Raw genomic sequence first — 20,122 nt, 5'->3', positions numbered from 1 at the left:
CCATAGCATAGACATTTTTAAACTACTTGCTGGTGTGTGCGTATTTCGGTAATTTAAGACTAACAAAAAAGGTTTACTTTGTGCCTTGGAAATTTTGTTCAGCCCTGAGCCTTAGTTCTTTCCCCCTGCGAAAACAGGAAATTATACTAAATGATCTATAAATTCTTCCTAGCTTTCAGTGATCCTGTGAAAACATAAGAAATTATTTGATCATCTCTATGCTGTACTTCACCTTATAAATTTAATGTTAAATAATGAGCTTTGTAAACATTAATGTCTCCCTAATTACTCCAGTTGTTGACATTATGCCTGTGTGTAATTTCGTAGAGTTGTGGTCACTACATTCACATACTTCCATCATGCCTGTAATATTATTAACCATTCATATATTTCTATATATTTGTATATGAATTATATATAATGTATTTCATTTGTAAATATGTATATACACTTTATATTTGTAGGTATATATTTATGTGGCATATGTATATATATACACGTAGAGAGAGAGAGAGACTATCTTTTCATTTTTGAATTTTTTTTGATGGTCTTATAGTAATTTATCTACTTTTTATTTCCATGAATCTGATTTGAAACTCTTAGTACATTTTATACATAGATTTGGACCTTTTTAAAGCAATTTATTATGAAAATGTGGATGCAGTCACTATGTAGGTCATTTAAAAAGACTGTATAAACGTGTGTCTGTATACACACATCTACAGTCTTTGTATATATACATATATATTTAAATATATGAAATTTTATTTTTGTAATGACATTTCTGACAATAATTATCAGAGCTTCTAGGGAGAAAGAACTATTTAAAGGTATTTGTATCTGTACAGAGTGTTGGTGACTTGAATTATGAAATTAATTTCTAACTCTTTGCTAATTTGCTCAATGTCTTAGACCAAGGATGTATGCGAAAATATAATAGCAGCCACATATGCAATTTAAAAAGTACTAGTTGACACGTTTAAAAAACTAAAAGGGAACAGGTGAAATTAGACAATATATTTTATTTATTTTTTGATTTTTTTAATATGAAATTTATTGTCAAATTGGTTTCCATGCAACACCCAGTGCTTATCCCAACAGGTGCCCTCCTCAATGCCCATCACCCACTTTCCCCTCCCTCCCACCCCCCATCAACCCTCAGTTTATTCTCAGTTTTTAAGAGTCTCTTATGGTTTGGCTCTCTCCCTCTCTAGCTTTTTTTTTCCCTTCCCCTCCCCCATAGTCTTCTGTTAAGTTTCTCAGGATCCACATAAGAGTGAAAACATATGGTATCTGTCTTTCTTTGTATGACTTATTTCACTTAGCATGACACTCTCCAGTTCCATCCATGTTGCTACAAAAGGCCACATTTCATTCTTTCTCATTGCCAAGTAGTATTCCATTGTATATATAAACCACAACTTCTTTATCCATTCATCAGTTGATGGACATTTAGGCTCTTTCCATAATTTGGCTAAATATATTTTATTTAACCCAATATATTCAAAATATCATTTTAACATAAAATACAAAAATACACATATAACATATAAAATATAATTAAATATCAAATAGAATGTATAAGTAGGTATTTACATATAATGTTTTGATACAGCTTTTATCAAAAATATAAATATATACAAATGTGTTGATATAAAATATATATACTTTATATAAATATTAAATATAAATAAAATGTAGATTTATCAGTGAGCCATTTTACCATTTGGGGGGATATACTAAGTCTTCAAAATCCAGTGTAGACTAAAAGCATACCTATATTCAGACTAGCCATCTTTCAAGTGTCAATATCCATATGTGGCTAGCGGCTACTGTATTTGGACAACACAATGTTAAAAGATACACTTATTTCAGATAATTCTTCTATAAAATTTTTTTAAATTGTTAAGAGTTTTCCAATTGTAAAATGCAGTTTTAAACTACAATTTAAGGAAAACATGTATTACTATCATTTAATAATATTCTGTGCTGGCAGTTGAAGAGTATACAGTATTTCTTTGTAGAAGGTGATTGCGAACTTTATCTGACTCTGGTGTTCCTTCCTATTTCACCTTTTGAAGTTAAGGTTTTAGAGAAAAAACTACCATAAGTACTAGAGATTAAAATCTGTATGCTAAATTTGAATTGACCTTTGAAAGTTATGTAAACCAACCTAAATAAAATCAAAGGTGAGTACAGTTTATAAGCAAGGGTTTTCAAAAATCTTTTCTTTAGCAAAGACAACCTAGTTTTTCTTTTCCTGTCTCTATTCTTTTAATCCATTTTATATTATTTGTTCTTGTGGATTTCTTTAAGGTTTGTTGTTTTCAAATGCCAGCTTCTTTGTTAATTCTGCCATGTTTTTTTGTTGTAGCAGAAAATTCACCATTGATTGTCCTTTGCAAGCTGTTCTTTAAATAAGAGATGAGCAAAATCTAACTCATGCCCCTTCTGAGCTGTTTGAGGTTTTTTTTCTTATTTTTTTTAATGTTTATTATTTTTGAGAGAGACAGAGACAGAGAGCAGGGAAGGGGCAGAGAGAGACACACAGAATCCGAAGCAGGCTCCAGGCTCTGAGCTGTCAGTGCAGAGCCTGACACAAGGCTTGAACCCACGAACCCTGAGATCATGACCTGAGCTTAAGTTAGATGCTTAACTGACTGAATCACCCAGTCACCCCAATGAGCCATTTGAGTTTTGCGGTTTGTTTGTTTTGTGGGAACATAACATTTTAAACTAACATTAATGGTGAAGATGATGGTCTTTTAGAGAATATCTTGACTTGTTCTTTTTTTAGTTTCTTAGAATATGAAATGCTGTGTTGGATATTTTCCTTTGAGAAATATCTCTTGGGAAAGAGGGAGAAGCTGAGGAGAGCACCAGGTTGCTAATAAGAGATTAGTGTTTCAATTCCAGCTTTCCTTCTTGAGAACTTCCCCATTTTTAGAACCTCAATTAGCTCATTTTTAAAAAGGAAGATGTGTTCATTATCTTGAAGCTTTCTCTTAGATATAAATGTCTTTAAACTTAATTAAAGTCAGCTTTATAGTTTTTGTGACTGAGGACATCCGACATGTCAGCTAGCCTGGTCTACTGTTCCACAGACAAGCAAAGTGAGGTAAGATAGGTGAAGTGACTTGAAGAAGGCACACATGTGCAGCATGATCATGGGTTTAGTGGCTTTTACTTTGTATTGGGAGACAAATATTTTGACATTAAAAAATTTACTTTAGGAATGTGGTTTTAATAGGTTTAGGGAAGCATTAAGCTTAACTAATGCCTGTATGTAGTATCTTAGCTATATCAATGTGGATTCAATGATCATTTAAAAACATCCTAAGACTCCAATTCACTAACAGAAAATGCAGATTTTAACAATGATTTGCACGTGTAGGGCTTAAATAAAAACTCACTCATCTTTTAGCTGCCTTGAAAAAGGTTAAGAATTCTATTTTCCTCTCATAAGGTTTGCTGACTCACAAAATTGAAGCATGATTGTGTTTTACTTTTACTTGCAAATTTGTGAAGTGTCAGAAATCACTTGCAGGAGACACAAAACTCAACTAAAAACAGAATCCCATTTAAAGTTACATAGAATGCTCAAGTAATCATAACTATCAAAATATGCACAGAAAAGCTATGTGATATCTGAGAGATAGGAAAAACACCTGTAAATGCTACTCAAAATCACATCACTTTATTAATATATATTTTTATTAAGTAAACTTTGCACCCAGCATGGGGCTCGAAATCATAACCCTCAGATCAAGAGTCACATGCTCTACCAACTGAGCCATCCAGGCCCCAAAATGATGTTACTTTAATTAATATTCAGCTTTTGAAAGCATGGAAGGCTACTTCAACTTCCCACCCTCTGTAGGAATCTTTCAACTATGTGTGAGTGTGATTGAATCAGTATGTGTTTTAAAAATAATATAGTTAATTACGTATGGAGGAATCATTTTTCTGTTTTTACTGAAACTGTTTTAGCATTTATACTTAAAACATACCCTTCCTTCTCTTTGTAGAAAATTATAAAAATCATTGACATAAAAAAAAGTGACCAGAAATAATCCTCCGGGGAAAAAAAAGGTGAAAAATGACTTGGAGCAACAGAAATGTACAAACATTAAGTTATTTTTTAACTCAGTCCCTAGAACCTCTGACAGATTTATATTGTTTTCATTAGGCAAGCCATCAGGAGCCCTCATTGAAGCCTTGGCTCTGAAGCTCCTTGGCTTTGTTTTCTCAGGCCCATTAGTCACCTCCCTGGATCACAGGTCCCCATGTTACTTCATTTAGTTTTTAATTCTTTGATTTTCCATTTGTTTTAATTTTTATTATTGAAGTGTAATTGCTACATAGCGTTACTATTTTCAGGTGTGTAACACAGTGATTCGACAATTCTATATGGTGTGCAAGAAAGGGGCTTCATTTGATTGTTTCTCAACTCCCTCTAGGCTCTAAATTATATGACGTGCATTAATTCTGAGACTGCACCAGAGAAATAAACCAAAGACAAAGCAAGATATTGAAAACTGGTAATATTTCTAGATGAAAATAATCTCTGAAATAATGGGAAGATGGAATTGTCAGAAAATTACAGGTTGTATAGTTGGAAGCTAAATTCAAGAGGCATTCCACAGGCTTCCAGCATTTGTTATGGATAGTAAGGATGACCTCTCAAGTGAAGGCAGGACATAGAAGGTGCTCACTCGTGAAGTAAACCACAGTGAGTGTCTACCCTCCAGTGGCTATAGAATATATCTAGATGCTGAAGGGACAGAAGGTGGCCTCAGAGATTGGTCCCTATGTCTCCTCAGCCATGTCTCATCTTTAAGTTTTAGGAATGCACAACTACTTATGGTTGCATGCACACACCACGCAGTTCTGCTGTGCAGGAATTTGGTCATTGTTTTCCCTCTGTCTGGAATAATTACCACCACCTACCCACCACCCACTCCTGCTGCCCCCACTCTTACCCTTCATCTGGCCAGCCTCTACTGATTGTTAGAAACTCAGCCCAGAGGCCACCTTAGAAGCCAGGTCTGGTTCCTCTTCCCTTTTTTTCACCTAACCCTGGACACTTCCTCTGTCATGACACTCATTCTACATCACAGTAACACCTGGCGTTCCCTGACTTCAGGTTCTCCTTTTTGGTTATACACAAATAGCCCCTAAAGTCTGTAGCATGTAGTGATGTGTTTTTACTGAGGTTTAATTTTAATGTTTATTTACTTTTGAGAGAGAGACAGAGCATAAGCGGGGAGAGGGACAGAAAGAGAGGGAGACACAGAATCTGAAACAGGCTCCAGGCTCCCAGCACAGAGCCTGACATGGGGCTCAGACTCACAAACTGCGAGATCATGACCTGAGCCGAAGTCAAGACACTTACCGACTGAGCCACTCAGGTACCCCGAACTGAAGATTTATTTTAAATAATTATTCTTTATTTCATCAAATATAAGAGACCATTGCTCATGAGACCTTTTACCATTTTATGTTCTGTGAAGAAAAAAAAAAGTGACTGGCAGACCGTTGACAAGGTATCGATTGTAGGACGTATCCTAGCTTCGGGAATGTTGGGATGTGAACAGATTTGCACTTGTTCAGTGATGTGTGGTGCCATGAAGCTGGTGTTTGGGAATGCGTGATTTTACTCTAGGATGCAAATGTACCACTTTGCACCCACATCACTTGAAAAGTGTGTTTCTTATGGGGGAAAAATGGCCCACTTCCCAAAGAAAGCGAAATGCTGGTGTGCACAGCAGTACTGAGGAGCTCTCAGTGATGATTTTTAGTTGGAAAATAGGAATTTTGAATAAGTTGGGAAAAGACAAATTTGGCAGTGACTCAGATCTACAATTCAAGAGAATCCACCATATGCTCAGTACAGATACAGGGAAAAGGGATTCTGGACTCAGTTTCAACTAGTGCTCCATCTAAAAGAAAAACTACTCACTGATGGAAGAGAAAAATCTGCTAAAGTTGGAAAGGTAATTTGAGACTTAAAACTGCACAAGATACACAACACACTTAGAAAATGTGATTCAAGAGAAAGCTTATTGTAATATTTTTCCAAAGTACTGATACAGTGAAATGTAACTACTATCTTACCTTTACTCTGTTAAGTGTTGGCTGAAGAGTTTTAAATTCTTTGCATAACTCAAATGTAATTGGAGGTGCCATCAGCTAACTCCATAAGCTCATAGAAAAGGATTCTGGGCCAGAACAAATGTTCACTGTGGCTGAAGCCAGCCTATGTGGAATGAAAATACTTCCCCATGTTAGATTTCCAAGGAGGAGGCTCTAGTAGAAGGGTTTAAGGCATCTGAGGACAAACCAACTCCTCTTCTTTGCAACAATGCATCAAACTTTGTTTAACACAGGCTTGCTTTAGCATTCTGAGAACCATGGAGTATTTGGAAAAAACTTTGTCTTAGGTATTGGCCATCTATTGTGTTCCAAATGGCTTTTCAATGGCTGTAGGAAATAAAACGCAAGTTGTAGCCTGTATGCATGGGTGACTAAAACTGAAGACACCACAGCAAGCATGTAAGAAAAGCATAGAGGAAAAATAAGCAGAATCATTGCCTGGAGCTCCGGTACAAACACCGAATGAAGTATCCCTCATCCCCGTTCCCCCAATTCTTCCCACAAGGCAGAATGGCCTCTCAGCCACATGGGTGTGGCTGAGAACAGCTGTGGTCTTACTGCCTGGCATGAGGTAAACTACTTCAAGGTGCAGCCTGGTTAAGTCTAGGAGGGTTAGGTTGGCAGGCTTTGTGTCACCTGAGAAGGCACTGACCTCAGCAGCACTTCCGCCTTTGAACAGACATCTTTCCCCTTTAGTACAAAGAGGCCACTCCTCACTAACCCATCCCCATACCATCTGGGTTGTTACATCAAAATTAGGAACTTACTGTCTTTTTAAGTAAGCTGAACGGCCAATGGGGGGCTTGAACCCATAACCCCCAGATCAAGAATCACATGCTCTACCCACTTAGCCAGCCAGGAACCCCAGGAATTTGCCTTTTATTGATCTGTTAACTCTTGGGTCCTTACTTCTTTGAGAAAGTCTGAATTCTTATTGACTCATCTGCTTTGTCCTTCCTTGGGGATAGAGTTTAGTGAAACACAAACATTCATATGGTCATATCCTGTGAATTTAACAGTGTCTGTGCTTTTCTTTTTCTTTTCATGGCACTCGTGTCATGGAAAGTCGATAAACAGCTTGATGCTTCCTTTTCTTTGCTTATCTCCCAAAGCAGTATGGCCACAAGCAGAACTTTGGGAAATCTTCTCTGTGCCATTCATTTAAAAAAACATTTTTAAAAAATGTTTATTTTTTAGAGACAGAGCACGAGCAGGGGAGGGACAGAGAGAGAGGGAGACACAGAATCCAGAACAGGCTCCAGGCTCTGAGCACAGAACCCAATGTGGGGCTCAAACTCATAAACTGAACCATGAGATCATGACCTGAGCTGAAGTCGGACACTCAACTGACTGAGCCACCCAGGTGCCCTATTCTCTCTGCCATTCAAATGCTTGAGACATGATACCATTCATTATGGACTTCTTTCATAAGTGTCTCATGGCAGAAGTGGAGATACAGCCTCCTTTGCAGAATCATGAATTGTAGTATTAGCTAATTTTAGACTTTATAGTGTTTAATAGGGAAAACGATTTTTTAACAGCAGATTTTACAAATTTGGGGGTTCACAAAGATCTTTTTATATGTCCTTTGCAAATTTCAAGAGTCTCCTGGATCTGGACATTATGTTTATAAGTCTATCTTAATGGCTCAACCTACATTGTCCAGTACTGTACTAATAACCACATGTGGCCATTGAGCACTTAATATGGCAAGTCTCAATTGAGATGTACTGTAAGTGTAAAATACACACCAGATTTCAGATGGTACAAAAACACAGATGCAAAATATATCAGTAAATTACTTATTGATTATATGTTGAAATAATATTTTAGATATATTGAGTTGAATAAAATATATCATTTAAAACTTTTTTACTGTTTCTTTTTACTTTTTTTAAATTTTTAATGTTTATTTATATTTGAGAGACAGAGTATGAGCAGGGGAGGGGCAGAGAGAGACACACAGAATCTGAAGCAGGCTCCAAGCTCTGAGCTGTCAGCACAGAGCCCAACGTGGGGCTTGAACTCACAAACTGCGAGATCATGACCTGAGCCGAAGTCAGACGCTTAACCCACTGAGCCATCCAGGCACCCCTGTTTCTTTTTACTTTTTAACATGGCTATTCAATCATTTAAAATTACATATGTAGCTTATAGTGTATTTCTACTGGACAGAGCTGATCTAGACTGTAGGTTCCTTGAGGCTAGGACAGTGCCTGGTGCATATAATTAGATGTGTGGTGCATGTTAGATAAACCAAACTGTTGAACTGAAATGAAGGAATGGATGAGAATTATAATGATTTTTTAAAGTAGTGATTTTGACGCTGTGAATTTAGAATGTGGTAGGGCAAGATGAGGTGAATTTTGTGCGGAAATCTTAAAATGTGTGTTAATTGTCCCTGGTGTATGGGGCTGGAGGTGGGAGTCCTGACTACAGCTGCCTTCTCATGAGACATTTAGATATGCCCTGTAGAGTTGATCTGATTTTCCCACCCATGATTTCTTTGCTGTAATACTATATTATAATTCAGGTTAAGATCCATTTCCAGAAAGGGCTTTTCCTGTATGCCATTTAGCTGTGGTATTCAGACTTAATGTGCTTCATAATCACTTGCAAAGCCTGTTACAAATGCAGATTCCCAGACTGCCCAGAGATTTTGGATCATTAGGTAAAGGAATGAGGCCTAGGAATCTGCCTGTTAACACCCCAGAAGATTCCAGTGTACGTGGCCTATAAACAGTACCTTGAGGAACACTGACATCATAATCCAGAAATAGCTTAAAAGTCCAAGTAGAAGGGGCAGTGTGCTCAGTGATTTTTTTTAAAGTTTTTATTTTTAAGTAATCTCCACACCTAACATGGAGTTCAAAGTTACAACAGGAGATCAAAAGTTGCGTGCTCCACCGACTGAGCCAGCCAGGCATCCCTTTTGCTCAGTGATTTTTATTATCTATTATTACATGACAAAGGAATTAAATTGTTAAATACTTTAATAATCGAAAATGAAAACGTTTTAGCAAAGGAAACAACGGTGAAAAGGCAACCTACCGAATAGGAGAAAGTATTTGCAAACTGTAAAGGGTTAATATTAAGAATATATAGGGGCGCCTGGGTGGCTCAGTCGGTTAAGCATCCGACTTCGGCTCGGGTCATGATCTCGCGGTCCATGAGTTCGAGCCCCGCGTCGGGCTCTGTGCTGACAGCTCAGAGCCTGGAGCCTGTTTCAGATTCTGTGTCTCCCTCTCTCTCTGACCCTCCCCCGTTCATGCTCTGTCTCTCTCTGTCTCAAAAATAAATAAACGTTAAAAAAAAAATTAAAAAAAAAAAAAGAATATATAAAGGACTCCTACAATGCAATAACATAATTGTCCAATTGAAAAACTGGCAAAGGACTTGAATAGACATTTGTCTAAAGAAGATATGCAAATGGATAGTAAGCATTGAAAAGAGGCTCAACATCACTAGTGATCAGGGAAATGTAAATCAAAATCACAGTGAGATACCACCTCACATCCATTAGGGTGACTCCTACCACAAGAAAGAAAGCAAGAAAGCAAGAAAGCAAGAAAGAAGGAAAGAAGGAAAGAAAGAAAGGAAGGAAGGAAGGAAGAAAAAGAAAGAAAAGGTAAACAACAGGTGTTGGGGAGGATATGGAGAAACTGAAAACCTTGGAGTACTGTTGGTAGGATTTTACGATGGTGCAGTCACTGTGGAAAAAAGTATGGAGGTTCCTCAAAAATCAAAAATAGAACTACAATATGAGGGGTGCCTGGGTGGATCAGTCAGTTAAGTGTCTGACTTCGCCTCAGGTCATGATCACGCGGTTTGTGAGTTGGAGCCCCACATCAGGCTCTCAGCTCTCAGCACAGAGCCCTGCATCAGGCTGTCTACTGTTGGCACAGAGCCTGCTCAGATCCTCTGTCCCCCTGTCTCTCTGCCCCTCCCCCTCTCTTGTGCATGTGTGCAAAAGCTTTCTGTCAAAAATAAAACATTAAAAAAAAAAAAAGAACTACCATACGATCTATCAGTCCCATTTCTGGATATGTATATATAAAAAACCTGGATATTTGGACACCCTTGTTCATTGCAGTATTATTCATAGCCAAAATCTGAAAGCAACCTAAATGTCCATCAGTGGATGGATGGGTAAAGAAATAAGCTTTGTACATACAATGGAATATTATTCCACCTTTAAAAAGAAGGAAAACCTGTCATAGGTTACAACATGGATGAACCTTGACACCCTTATGCTAAGTAAAATAAACCAGTCACAAAAATGACATACTGCATGATTTCACTTATATGATGTGTCTAAGATAGTGAAACTCATAGAAACAGGAAGAATGGTGGTTGCCAGTGTTGGGGGGGCAGTGGAGGAAATGAGGAATGGTTCAATGGGTATAGAGTTTCAGTCATGCAAGATGAAAAAGTTCTGGAGATCTGTTATATAACAATATACATATAGTTAACAATACTGTAATGCACATTAAAAAATTGTTAAGAGGATAAATTTTGTTTTTTACCACAAAAATAATTAAGTGTTAATTAAAAATGAAAAAGTATCAACTGTCCTAATAGTTCATGGTGAAATTGGACTCAAGGAAAGACTATAATTTTGTTTCCTTGAACAGTACCTTTTCATGAGAAATTTTGTTGGAAGCTTGAAGCTAAATAAAGTAAAGGCATACTTGCAGGGAAGCTGTGTGGGTGTTAAGACTAGAAGTGAGTGGCCTTTCCATGATTTACTGAGTAGAGAGCAAAGCTTACTCATCATGAATGTCATTCCCAAAGCATCTTGTCCAAAAACTTGGATGCCCTCCAGGAGGAAAAGACATGCTGATTATTGGATGCTGTCATTTCAGAGGCATCCAGACACTCCAGCAAAATATCTTCCTTCCTCTCTCCTGTCCCTACACCTGAGGCCTGGAATTTTAACACTTTCATTTTGGTTTCCTTAAAACATTAAAAAAAATTAATCATTGAGGGGCATTGATTGCCAGGACCCTTTCTGATGCAGAGGGAGAACAGGTGGGTTGATTTTGTGGAGTAGCCAGAAGCACTCCTGTGCTGAGCATTCACTCTGGCAGCCAGCATTCTGTGTCTGGACAGAGGCCATTCCTTTAGGTAACAATCTCTCCAGTCTTTCCAGAAACTGGTAGGCAAATGTGGTTGGGTTGGGTTGGTTTGCTCTGCCCCTGAGGATGGCCATTTTCCTGAGTAGGGCAAAGAAAGTGGGGGACAAAAACTAGAGTTACTTCCATATTTACTAATGAGATGAAAATACAATGTTAGGACAGTAAGAACTAAAATAGTCACATTTTCCTCCTTTCTACCCTTTCTTGGTATCTAATGTTAGCCTTTTGTGGGTTTGTGTGTGTGTGTGTGTGTGTGTGTTGTTGTTGTTGTTGTTGTTGTTGTTTTGTTTTCAATGTGTTGGCTCATTTTTTGGAAACATTGATTATGAAATATTTTGTTTTCTTTCCTGGCTACCTAAGGACTCTATTTCAAATGAAAATTAAAAATAAAAAATTGAGAGCTATTTCCCAGGGCATGGGAGAGAGATCAGGCAAAGAATTACCTGTGGCTAGGCCAATACCCTCATACACTGGAGGGGTTGTGATTAATTCCCCAATTTCCTTCATCTTCCCTGTGATGGGGAACCCTGGCAAGTTCAGGACCCTATGCCAGAGCCCACATACCAAGGGCTACTTAGGCTAAGGGTCAGTCCCTGGGAGGGGACAGAGTCAGGCAGCAGCATAGCCAAAGGCCAACCACAAGATCAAGTCTTAAGCACCAAGGACCTACTTTTCTTCTTTCCTGTGACCCAGAACAGATTAAGAAGCACCAGGGAGTCTGGACCCTCACAACTCTCCCCACCAAACTCTACAGTTAACACATGATCCTTTGTATTTTCTGCCTTCCAATTCTCTTGGGTAGATGGGTGGGTGGGTGGGGTTTCCTGGTTTGGGGTTTCTCGTGCTAATCTTCTCTTTATTGTCCCAATTTTGGTGTATATGCTGCCAAAGTGAGCACATTTATGAAATATTTCTAATCTGTAAAGAGACACATAGATGCAATCTACTCACCATCAGTCTTAACAAAGAGAACACTATGAGTACAGTTGAAGTTCCTATGTACCCCTCTTGAATAATATCCCCCACCCACTTCTGCAGTGCTAAATGCCATCTGGAATTTAGTGTTTATCATTAGCCATTTTTTGTACCTTTACTATATAATATTTGTATACTTCAGTTATTTTGTATTTTGTGGTCTCATATTTTATATAGTCGTTTGCAACCTGCTTTTCTCATGCAATCTGCCTGTTTGCTTCCTATACTTCATCTGGGATATTTCTTCCAGCGGTAAACTATTCTCAACACCAGTGTACAATGTTACTGAGTAATAGTGTTTGGCCCCTAAAATACAATTATAAATGGTTTAGGATTGGAAGATTTTATGTGTGTCAGATTAACATATAATTATAGTGTTAACTGTTAAACATTTGTTTTATTTCAGGTTATAATATAACTTATCCTCTCATGCTTTTTCCCTGCCCCTTCTCCCCAAATCATCAACAGTAGAAAAAAGAAGAAGAAAACATGTCAGGACACAAATGGTAAGTAATTTGTTGTCTTTTCTGAATTGGGAGAGACTAATGAAAGAAGAAAGCACATTGTATATGCTCAGTAAATCTGTGTTGCATAGAAAAATCATGATTTAGGGGCGCCTGGGTGGCTCAGTTGGTTGAGCATCTGACTCTTGATTTGGGCTCAGGTCAGGATTCCACGGTTGTGGGATCAAGCCCTAAATCAGGCTCCACACTGAGCATGGAGCCTACTTAAGATTCTCTCTCTCTCCCTCTGCCCTTCTCCCCTGCTCACTCTCTCTCAAAGAACAAAAACTAAAAAAATATAAGTAAATAGGTAGATAGAAAGGAATCTGTATAAAAAGAAAAAGAAAAAGAAAGAAAAAGAAAAAGAAAAATCAAGAATCACATTAGCAGTAAATAATGTTAGCCGCTATCCAATATGGAGTTTAGTCAAGTTTCAATATCTTTTCTAAATAAATATGGAAACCAAATAACTAAAAATATTATAAGTTCTTATGTAATGTATATTCTCTTAAGAAATTAATTTACATATAACTTTTCTTTTGAGAATCTAATGGCTTTTCTTACTACCAGTTTTTCAAATGTAATAAGTTGATACTTTTTTTAGCACTATTTTATTTATAGGTTATTAGCGTTATCAGGAAACTTGATATAGGGCAGCTATAAAATAATGAGTGAACACGAACCCAGACTCATTAATTTATAGTCATGACTTCAACCTTCATGAACACTTAGGAGGTAAATATGGTTAGAAAATGATGATGCTGAGTCAAATGTGGTAATCATGGCAATGTTAGCACTGTCATTTACATGCCTATAACACATCTCAGCAGCATATTAAACGTCTTAGAAATTCCAGATCTGCTACAAGCAGTGTTTCTGAACCATTTTGAACTCATGACTGACCAGGCAGGTAGATCTTTGTCATGTTTCATCTCTTGAATTTGTAGCATGAAAAATTGTGATGTGTATTTTCATGTTTCAAATGTACAATTAATTATAAATATACTTTTAATTTTTTAATTTTATTATTATTTTTTAGGAATATACTTTTTAATCCTTCCTGTCTCAGTAAAGAAGTAATCAGGCCCAAGGCCTCTGTAGTATCAAATGTCAAACCTTAAAAGAATTTTTGCATGTCTTAAAATGTAACAAGTTTTAAAGGATAATTCATAAATGGCTAAGGGATTTAGTTTCCCTGAGTATCACCATTTGCCAGCTTTGTAACCAAGAGTTGTCAGACTGTTTTCTTAATTGTTCCATCTTGCTTCGTTAAGACAAAGGGGTGGCTCCATCCTGTGACCCTCATACTGGCTGTCATATCCTGGCAGCAGACTAGGGAAGTAGGTAGTCATGCACCTGAGAGAGACAGGAGAGCCCTAAGAAGTGGGCACTTCCCCAAAGTCTTTTTCCCTCTAACTCTGCCACTTCATTGCTTGCTGCTGAAATGCAATGGCTGCAGAAAACACTGAAATGAGCCCTGGCCTGGATTTTAATCCTGTGTGACTTTGGGCAGAATTCGTAAGCTTTTGAAACCTAAGATACCTCATTTGTTAAATGACAGAGGTGAGGGGTGTTCATTAGATCTCTGAAGTCCCTTTGTCTTTGTCTTTTTTTCAAAATGGAAATTTTTTTAATCCATGACCTTTCACAATAAATAAATAAGTACATAAGTAAGTAAGTAAGTAAAAGGTACAATACAAAGAAGTCCACCCTATTCCCCACTCCTAAAAATTCTGTTTCCCCAAATAGTTTTGGAGGGTATATTCTTCCAGTCTTTTAATGTTTTTTTTTTTTTAATGTTTAGTTTTGAGAGCGAGAAAGAGACAGAGTGCGAGCCAGGGAGGGGCAGAGAGAGAGGTAGACACCGAATCTGAAGCAGGCTCCAGGCTGTGAGCTGTCAGCACAGAGCCTGACGCGGGGCTCGAAGTCACAGACTGTGAGATCATTACCTGAACGAAAGTCAGATGCTTAACTGACTGAGCCACCCGGTACCCCCTTCCAATCTTTTAAAGCACATATTTATAGAGATAGATTTTCTCTTTTACATAAAAGTTATATACTTTTCCACTTGTTTTCTCTGATGTGAGCTCATAGTAAAACAATTTTTAATTCAAGTATAGTTGATACACAGTGTTAATTAGTTTCAGGTGTAGAGCATAGTGGTTCAACAAGTCTATACATATAAAAAGAAACTTTTAAATAAGGCAGAAACCATGAAGGTCCCCCAAATCCTACTCCTCTAATGATAACCTTTGTAAAGAAGTTATCTGAAACCCCTTTTGACTTTTTAAGAATAAATTTGTGTGTGGAAAATTGTAAATGCCATCTGGAAGGAGAGTAGAAATCAAGTTTCAAGGTATAGGTATTTTTATGTAGTAATGTAAAGCAACTTATGCTTTAGGACTCAGGTCTGGCACCTTTGGAGTAGTGATAGCATGCAGTGGAAAAAGGTACATGTCTGCAGAGAGGAGAAACAAGGGATCCTGTGTGGACCTGTGCACTAGGAACTCTAGACAGGAGGAGGGTGTAGACAACATGGGGAGATATAGAACACTATGGCAACATTTCTGTCAATATTTGAGGTGCTCTGGTCTTTTACAGAATTTGATTTCATCTCAATTCTTTTTCTAATTTCTTTTTTACATATACTGTGTCCTTCCTGAAAGAATGTTTTTTTTTTTCCTATCTGTATTTTAAACATTTATGTTTAAGAATTTAAAGTTTTAATATCAGGGGCACCTGGTAGGCTCAGTCAGTTAAGCATCCCACTTCGGCTCAGGTCATGATCTCACGGCTCATGAGTTTGAGCCCCACGTTGGACTTTGTGCTCACAGCTCAGAGCCTGATTCAGATTCTGTGTCTCTTTCACTCTCTCTGCCCCTTCTCTGCTCTCTTTCTCTCTCTCTTTCTCTCTCTGTCTTTCTCAAAGATAAGTAAACATTTAAAAAATTTTAAATTTTTAGTATCAGAAATCGGTAAAGATTTTTTTAATTGTTTTTTATTTTTTTAATTTCATTTCACTGTGGTTAAGACTACTTAACATGAGATGTGCCCTTTTAACAACTTTTTAAGTGTACAATACAGTTAAGTATAGGTACAGTATTGTAGAGCAAGACATCTAGAATTTACTCATCTTGCATAATTGAAACCTTGCACCCCTTCAGTAATTGTTTCCTATTTCCCTCTCACCCCATCCAGCCTCTTGGTAACCACTGTTTTCCTTTCTGATTCTATGAGTTTGACTGTTTTAGGTACCTCTAGGACACATTTTAAATGTGCTATTTTTCAACCCCTTATCTCTACTTTTCTGCCATCACTTCACTGTCAGCTCTAATGCTAGAGTGGAGAGAACATTGGTGTCTGGCCTTATCTCTATAACTCCCTGGGCTGCTTGAACCAGGCACCCTGCCTAGTTTGGCCTCACTTTCTCCACTTGGAAAAGGAGTATGTCCAACCTGCTGGTAGCTAAACTCTTCAAGGTTTAGCTTCTCAATTTCCTGCAAAAGCCACTTGATTTCCTCACTAACTTTTAAGGTTTCACAGTAAGAGTTGGTTGACTTTTTTGGTGTAATAACCACATAAGAAAGTATCTATATGTTTGTTAATGTTATTATATAATGGTTAGATAGATTTGTTCACACTAAAATAGCTTAATATTTATGAAAGTCGTGAATAAGATACCTCTTTAAATGTTTTTTTAGCAGTTATCCCTGGGACTTACAGGATCGATATACTCAAGATAAGTCTGTAGTAAATAAGATGCAGCAGAAGTATTGGGAAACGAAGCAAGCCTTTATTAAAGCCACAGGGAAGAAAGAAGATGAGCATGTTGTTGCCTCTGATGCAGACCTGGATGCCAAGCTAGAGGTGAGCTGGTCGCCTGGGCAAGCCTAGGTGAGCTTTGTATCTGAAAACATATTGCAAACTAGTTCTTGAGGAAAATCTAGGATGAGGTAAATTCAATTCCAGAATATATATATAGTTTTTTATTTGAGAGAAAGAGAAAGAATCTTAAGTAGGCTGTAGGCTCCACACTCAGCACGGAGCCCAATGTAGGACTCGATCCCACGACCCTGGAATCGTGACCTGAGCTAAAATCAAGAATCGGGTGTTCACTCAACTGAGCCACCCAGGTGCCCTAATCCCAGCATATTTTTTAAAAACCTACAAATTCTTGTGTAACCACTAGTATGCTTCAGTTAATTTGTTTTTCAAGTTTGTGGCTGGATTGCATGGCAAGTGGTAAATTCTCAATAAATGCTTGTTGAAAAAAGTTAATGGAATCAGAAACCCACTGCACATGGTATTACACTAGGGTCAGGCAAATACTTACATTCTAAAAAAGGGAAAAGATGATAGCACAAGATCCTAGTAGAGTCTAATAAAATTCTTGAATGAATTAACTAAGCAGATATTTAGTTAGATTAGTTAAAAATACAGTAAGTTGAATTCCTATCTGGTTGATTCCCAAATACTAATATAACTAGTAGAAGGCCCACTAACTCCCTGTCTTGCTAGACATTCTGCCAATAGTTTAGATTAAAATTTAAAAAGCATACTTATCACTTCTGTGAGGAACATTACATGACCTGATAAGAATTCAAAATGATCTCTAAATTTAACATCAAAGCTAGGGAGTGCCTGGAGTCTCAATTCGTTGAACATCCAACTCTTGATTTCTGCTCGGGTCATGATCCCAGGGTCATGGGATCGACCCCTGCTTTGGGCTCCACACACAGTGGGAGCTTAAGCTCTGCTTGAGATCCTCTTTCTCCCTCTCTCCTCCTTTCCCTTTGCCCCTCTCCCCCACCCCCTCTCTCAACAAACAAACAAACAAACAAACAAGCATATAAGCTAAAATTAATGAACTGCACATTTAACAGGACTAGAGTAAAAAGCCCAGGATTTCAAAAGGTTATACTGGAACAGAGAGGCTTAAGGGGACCTATATTAGTTCTTGATTGTATAGAAAGGTCTGTCATGTGGGAGAAGGATAATTCATTCTGTGCCTCTGAGGGGAGAACCAGACCCAGGGCCCCTGTTCATAGTATGTATCTTTCATGAAAATATCCCAAATGTTTATGCATTTGTCTGCCTTACTTCCACTAACAGATCAAATTCCATGTCAGCCTTATTCACCATAGTATCCTCAGCCAGACACACTATACACATTCAGTAAATACTAACTGAATCAGTGTGCGTGTTAATACAATAAATATCAGTTCCCAGCCCTTTCCCCTGTCTGTGGAATTGTTCAAATTGAAGCTAGGTTTGATGGGAATGTTCTAATGGAGATTGCTAACAGTGGAGAAAAGTGGAACCAGGAGGCATCTGTTCTGATTTTAGTATTCTGCATATAATTGAAATGATTATAAATTGCATATGCTTTTCACGTCTTGTACCTTTATTTTTTTTTTCTTTTTAACAACCCAGTAAGTACAAGTATTATTCAAAAAGAAATTCAATATGTAATTATTAGTTCATTAAACGCAATATGGTAATTTTATTTTTATGCTTATTCGCCCCTGGCAGCATTTTTGCTGAACCAACTGTACTTTAATCAAAATAGCTGCTCTCCGAGGCACATAACATCCACAGTACTTAGCTGAGACTAATAATGTTACACAATAGAGGTGTTTGTTGCAAAAATGTTCAAACTAGTATTGATGTTTGTAGAGAGCATGGATTCCGTCAATAAAACATATGTAAATGATGTGGAAACCATTTTGATGTGTTCTTACCCTAAGTTATCCACAGAATGCTAGTTTATGAAACAAGAACTTTTATTCTGCCAGCATAAGAAAAGTTTATTGCCAAGTTATAATAATGGTCAGATTCTACTATAATCTGTTGGGAAGTTAATACAGATAGAAATGTTGCACTAAGTTTAAATATGTGTCAAGAATTAGTTGTTAATAAAATATTTTCTCAAAAACAGCTCTTAAGAATGGACAAAAGTAACCTGTGATGGCAGGTCTTTTAGTGAGTGCCACAACATAGTAGATGGTCTTTGGTTTCTTAGTTTGGATGTGGTGAGAAGAGTGTAGGCAGTTGTAGGCCTGCAGAACTGGACATTCTAGAGGTGCGCATTTTATTGGACTTATTTTTTTTAAGTTTATTTATTTTGGAAGAAGTGAGCAAGCGAGGGCATGAGTGGGGAAGGGGCAGAGAGACAGGGAGAAAGAGAACTCCAAGCAGGCTCCGTGCTGTCAGCACAGAGCCTGACGTGGGGCCCCATCTCATGAACCGTGAGGTCTGTGACCTGAGCCAAAATCGAGTCAAACACTCAACTGACTGAGCCATCCAGGTGCCCCAGTTGCATTTAATTTACACCTCAGTTTTTTAAAAAAATGAACAGTGACATCAGAACATACTTTTTGAACTTCTTGCTCCTATATTCAGGAATTACTTATGTGTTGGTGGTTTGTGACCCAGAATCCTGATATCAAGCATTTGTTAAAGAAGAGATTCAGACTGCTGATTCTCTGTTTTCTTTTATGGTAAAGGATTTTCTTTTCCCTCTCGCTCTTTTCTAAATAGAGGATACAGTGTAATGAAATAAGATATAGCAAAATTTATATTCTTCATGACCAGGTTTTATCATATTAAGCATTTCAGGAATGGTTTTGAATCTTTTAAGTATATATGCATGCATCTCTTTTTATTAGATAATTGGTCATGTTTATTATGACACACATCCTCTGTTTTAACTCAAACAGTGAAGTACTTCATAATACCAACACATAACTATTACATCACCATGGCCAATAAGATCAAAGAGAGGGGGAAAAGTTTTGCTCTGGCTCATTTAGGTGGCTCTTCAGAGACAGAATATTTGCTAGGTTTTCCAACTGATACCAGCCCTGGTCTCTGAGTTGGTAGACAGAGGGTAGAGACAGTTTGAAGTATCTGTTTGATTTTCTCTTGAGCTTGTTTGGGTTTCTGAAGCAAAGACCAGGACCCCTGTTAGTTAAAATCTAGTTAGATTCTTCTCAATATCACCCACCTGCTTTTCCATTAATTTCCTCTGATATGGCCTTGGCATTACATTAGATTTCAAATTATCTGTATATCTTATGAAATCATTGGGAAAATGAATGATCAGGGCTACTAGCTAAACTCCGTTTTACCAGATGTCTTCTAAATTAAATATTCAGCTGGTTGATTTTTGTTGGCTTTTTATAGAGTTGTTTAAGCATGCCATAAAATGCATTAGGATCACAAAATAAGCTAATGTTGTGTTTTAAATATGATGCTTAATTGAGGGATCCGCATTTGAAAAAAAGACATCAAGTGGGAGAAGAAATAAATTAACTTATGAATGAATATCGGGTCTCTGGTTTACCGAGT

General features: G+C 37.5%; 1 protein-coding gene across 15 annotated transcripts in view; it reads left to right on the top strand.

Annotated features, from left to right (window-relative positions):
* ICA1 (islet cell autoantigen 1) overlaps window positions 1–20,122 on the top strand; it is a 155,183-nt gene that overhangs the window by 8,634 nt on the left and 126,427 nt on the right. For 9 of the 15 annotated variants that reach the window (XM_019443423.2, XM_019443425.2, XM_019443439.2 and 6 more), the window contains 2 exons: window positions 12,676–12,775; window positions 16,474–16,639. In XM_019443423.2, coding sequence (XP_019298968.1) covers window positions 12,759–12,775; window positions 16,474–16,639 — 183 coding nt within the window. In that variant the 5' untranslated portion in view covers window positions 12,676–12,758. The remainder of the gene's footprint in view (window positions 1–12,675; window positions 12,776–16,473; window positions 16,640–20,122) is intronic. The other 6 variants (XM_019443430.2, XM_019443431.2, XM_019443427.2 and 3 more) reach the window with 3 other exon arrangements.

This window comes from Panthera pardus, unplaced genomic scaffold (assembly GCF_024362965.1).
Source record: "Panthera pardus isolate Hobbes unplaced genomic scaffold, ASM2436296v1 HiC_scaffold_8, whole genome shotgun sequence".
In the NCBI taxonomy this organism is placed as follows: Eukaryota; Metazoa; Chordata; class Mammalia; order Carnivora; family Felidae; genus Panthera; species Panthera pardus.
This window is presented reverse-complemented; position numbering and strand designations above follow the sequence as displayed.